Source organism: Magnolia sinica, chromosome 8, assembly GCF_029962835.1.
Source record: "Magnolia sinica isolate HGM2019 chromosome 8, MsV1, whole genome shotgun sequence".
In the NCBI taxonomy this organism is placed as follows: Eukaryota; Viridiplantae; Streptophyta; class Magnoliopsida; order Magnoliales; family Magnoliaceae; genus Magnolia; species Magnolia sinica.
This window is the reverse complement of record NC_080580.1, coordinates 28,483,087-28,486,777: the sequence shown is the minus strand read 5'-3', so window position 1 is coordinate 28,486,777 and position 3,691 is coordinate 28,483,087. Positions and strand designations below refer to the sequence as shown.

Genomic DNA, 3,691 nt, shown 5'->3' with positions numbered 1-3,691 from the left:
AATGCAGCTGCCACTCACAGAAACACAGATACTAGTATTTTACTATCAGAAATTTCATCCCTAAATGAATGGCCAATTGTCAAATCTTGGAGGTTTGGATATTGGACACTTCATTCACACCCTTGATTATACAAGGCTTGAATTTTAACTTGATTTGAACCCTTGATCATAGAAGCCTTGATTCTCATTCTACAAATCCAAAATGCCAAACACCCAACACTTTTAAGAAACCGGTTTGAGATGGTAGAAAAAAGATCATCGTTGAGTGACAAGTCAAGATCATACAACAAAATATGTCAATGCGCAACATCAACCTAAAATTACCCTTGAGAAAATTTCGATCCTACAGCATTTTTTTTTCTTGAAATGGCACCTCAAAAATCAAACTTGAATATCAATCCATCCTCAAATAGATTGGAAACTAAGAACTTTAGATAGAAGGAGAAACCCAAGAACAAAATTCATTTCAATTCACACTCCCCCAATTTTCTTCCCTCTCTTGCCACCCAAAGGCTTATTCCCCATGACCATCCTTGATAAAATATCAGCTTGCTTCGTATTCCCTTCAGCATTGAGGCTTCTGATCAGATCCTCACAGCTGCTTCGATCCGTCACCCCTCCCTTCTCCATGATCTTACACAGTATCGAATATGCATTGAGTGTCCTCCCAGCTGAGAGAAGGGTATCCAGCACCCAATCCTGGCTTGAGAAGCTAATATTGCAATCCCTCTCCAAACCATAATCTAACAACTTGAGAGCTGCAGCTGTCTTATTCTTCTCACACAAAACAGTTAGAAGTCTATCAAAATCAGGAACACAGCAGTTATTTATCAAGAGATCAATCCGGCTGAGCGCTTCTTCAACATGGCCCCTCAAGAGAAGGGCCTCCAAGATCTTATAAACCATGTCCATGTTCTCTTTCACCCCTTTCTCTATCATGCTATTCATCACCCGACTTGCTGTCTGGACCCTCTCATCATCAAACAGACCCTCCATCACTGATCTAAACAGTGATGGGCTGGGAAGGTGCCCACTCTGGATCATACCATCCAATGCCATCTTTGCATCTGCTGGCTCTCCTTTTCTCAAGAAGCTCTCCACAAGCAAACCGTAACTGTCGATATCTGACGCAACACCCCGCCTTTCCATGATCTTAAGAAGCTCGAGACCTGATTCGGGTGTCCCTTCCTTTGAATGCCCACGAATCAGATTGTTAAATGCGATCTCATCCTGAGCACCCTTCTTCATCAACTGCCGAAAAAACGTCTCTGCCTTCTTCGTGCCACCGTGGCTGCAAAGATACTCAATCATCGGATTATAAGCCGTTGATTCCATCTCGGACGGACCCGATAGAATCCCCTTCTCAAGCACCTTGTCCACCATCTTAACAGCCTTATCATGCATCCCTTCCTTGCAGAATCCTTCAATCAATACCCCATAATGCGATGATTCAGTTGGGATGCTTAATCGGATCATCGCTTTGAGCACTTCCGCAGCCCCATCAAAATCCATGGTCTTGCACATACAAGACATCAACCTCAAGAAGATTGAATTATCCTTAGGGGCGATATACCTCTCTGCCATCTCTTTCAATAGCTTCCGCGCATCGACCATCTTCTCCGCATCGCACAACCCCGGCAACACTGTCGAGTACGTTGTTGCATTGGGCTTAATCCCATTTGAGCCCATCTCACCGATCAACTGCAGACTGTCATCAATGCGGCCAACAGATATGTACCCTTTGATCATCGTCGTGTAAGTAATCACATTTGGCACCAAATCCCGGCCCTTCATCTCATCCAAAAACTTCTCGGCTTCATCCATCTTCTTGAACCGGCAGCACCCGTTGATCAACGTGTTGTAAGTCACCTCATCCGGGACAACCCCACGGCTCTTCATATCTTCAAAGAATCGGAGCGCAGTCTCCTTCTTCAGTGAAAGGAAGAAACCCCAGATCATGATATTGTAAGTGTGTCGGGTGGGCCACACCCCCTCTGCCAGCATCTTGTTGAAGTAGCGCTTCGCCATCATATACCGCCCGCGCCGCAGGATTGCCTTGAAGAGCGTGTTGTATGACTTGATCGTGCGGTCCACACCCAATTCTTTCATCTTGTCAAAGATCTTGACCGATTCCTGGACGATCCCGGCCTTACCGTAGCTGTTAATGAGGACAACGAAGAGGTCCTCATCCCAATCGAGGCCGCGCTTTGGCATGTCGAAGATGATGCAGCGGGCGTGGTTGAGCTTGGAGACGCGGCCGAGCCGCTCAACAATCTTAGCGTGGGTGGCCCGGTCGTGGTGGAAGCCGGTCTTCTCGACCCATCGGAAGAAATCGAGGGCCTGGTCGGCGGTGCGGAGGCCGTGGAGGACGTTGTAGACGAGGGAGGAGTCGAAGACGGGGACGACGTTCCGGATCGAGTTCTGGAGACGGGTAGTCCACGGGCGGCTGGCGATCATGCGGCAGACGAGATCCTCTGGCTTTTCTGGGGGCCGGCGGTTCGCGCCTCGGAGGGGTCTTGCAGGGTTGGGGTTTTCGGACTGGAGAGAAGATGGGGCAGAATCGGGCGTGATGGACGGCTCGGATGCGGGGGTTTCGGTTGTGGGGGCATTGGAGCAGAAGGCATGGAGGGGAGTGAGGGAGAAGGGATTCTGGATCGTTGATCTTAGTGAGATTTGGAGAAGACGAACGGATCTGAAGCCCATGTAGTCGGAGGAGAGATGGACGGAGGAAGGCGGGTTTCGGGGTTTTAAGCTAGGGTTTTTGAATATGGGAGAGAGGGAGAGAGTGCGGGTTGGGCAGGACGCAGATCGCCTGCTGAGGGCTGACCCTGCCAGTAGCGAGGTGGCTACCGAGACTGCTCGGCGGGCCCACCAATGTGTTTTATCCACGCCGTCCATCTATTGTTTCGGATAATTTCAGGGCATCAGTACAAAAATGAGATAGATCTAAATATCAAGTGGACCACACCACAAGAAAACAATGGTGATTGAACGCCCACCATTAAAACTTCCCGACGGCCATGTAATGTTTATTTGCCATCCAACCTGTTGATCAGGTCACACAGGCCTGGATCAAGCCAAAGCGCAAATATCAACTTCATCCAGAACTTTTATGACTCCTGAGAAGATTTTAATGGTGGCCGTTCAATCACTCTTTTTTCCTGTATTACAGTCCACATGAAATTTAGATCTGCCTCATTTTTTAGATCATATCTTAAATAAATCTGGAATAGAATAATGGACTATGTGAATAAAACACATACATCATTGTAGGGCCCACATAGCACCGTCCAGTTGATACTGGCCACTTACATGGCACACCGTCCGTTGATACAGCGTCACTAGGCAAGCGGATTGCGTGTTGTGCCACACAACGAGCTCGGTGGTCACTAAGTTCTCTAGGGCCACCATAATGTCCATCCATCTTCCTACATCAATGAAGGACATTGCCCTCAAAATTAGGTAGATCCAAAGTTCAAGTGGACCTCACTGTCGAAAGCAGTGAGGATTGAAGTCTTCGACTAGAAACTTCTAAAAGCCGTATAGGCCGTTGAAGTTTTTGAACAAGCTGATATTTTTGTTATCCCTTGGTTCATGTCCGTTTGAGCTTATAAACAAGTTGGATGCCAACAATATGGTGGGCTTCGGGAAGGTGTCTTTCCCCACCACTTTATGTGGTTTGGATTTTGCA

The 3,691-nt window shown here is 47.6% G+C and overlaps 1 protein-coding gene across 1 annotated transcript; it reads right to left on the bottom strand.

Moving 5' to 3' along the window:
* Positions 1 to 234: 234 nt before the first annotated feature.
* Positions 235 to 2,913, bottom strand: LOC131253150 (large ribosomal subunit protein mL102 (rPPR5)). Its single transcript, XM_058254007.1, has one exon. It carries the CDS (start codon positions 2,896 to 2,898, stop codon positions 472 to 474), a length of 2,427 nt encoding a protein of 808 aa, XP_058109990.1. The 5' UTR covers positions 2,899 to 2,913; the 3' UTR covers positions 235 to 471.
* Positions 2,914 to 3,691: the final 778 nt, after the last annotated feature.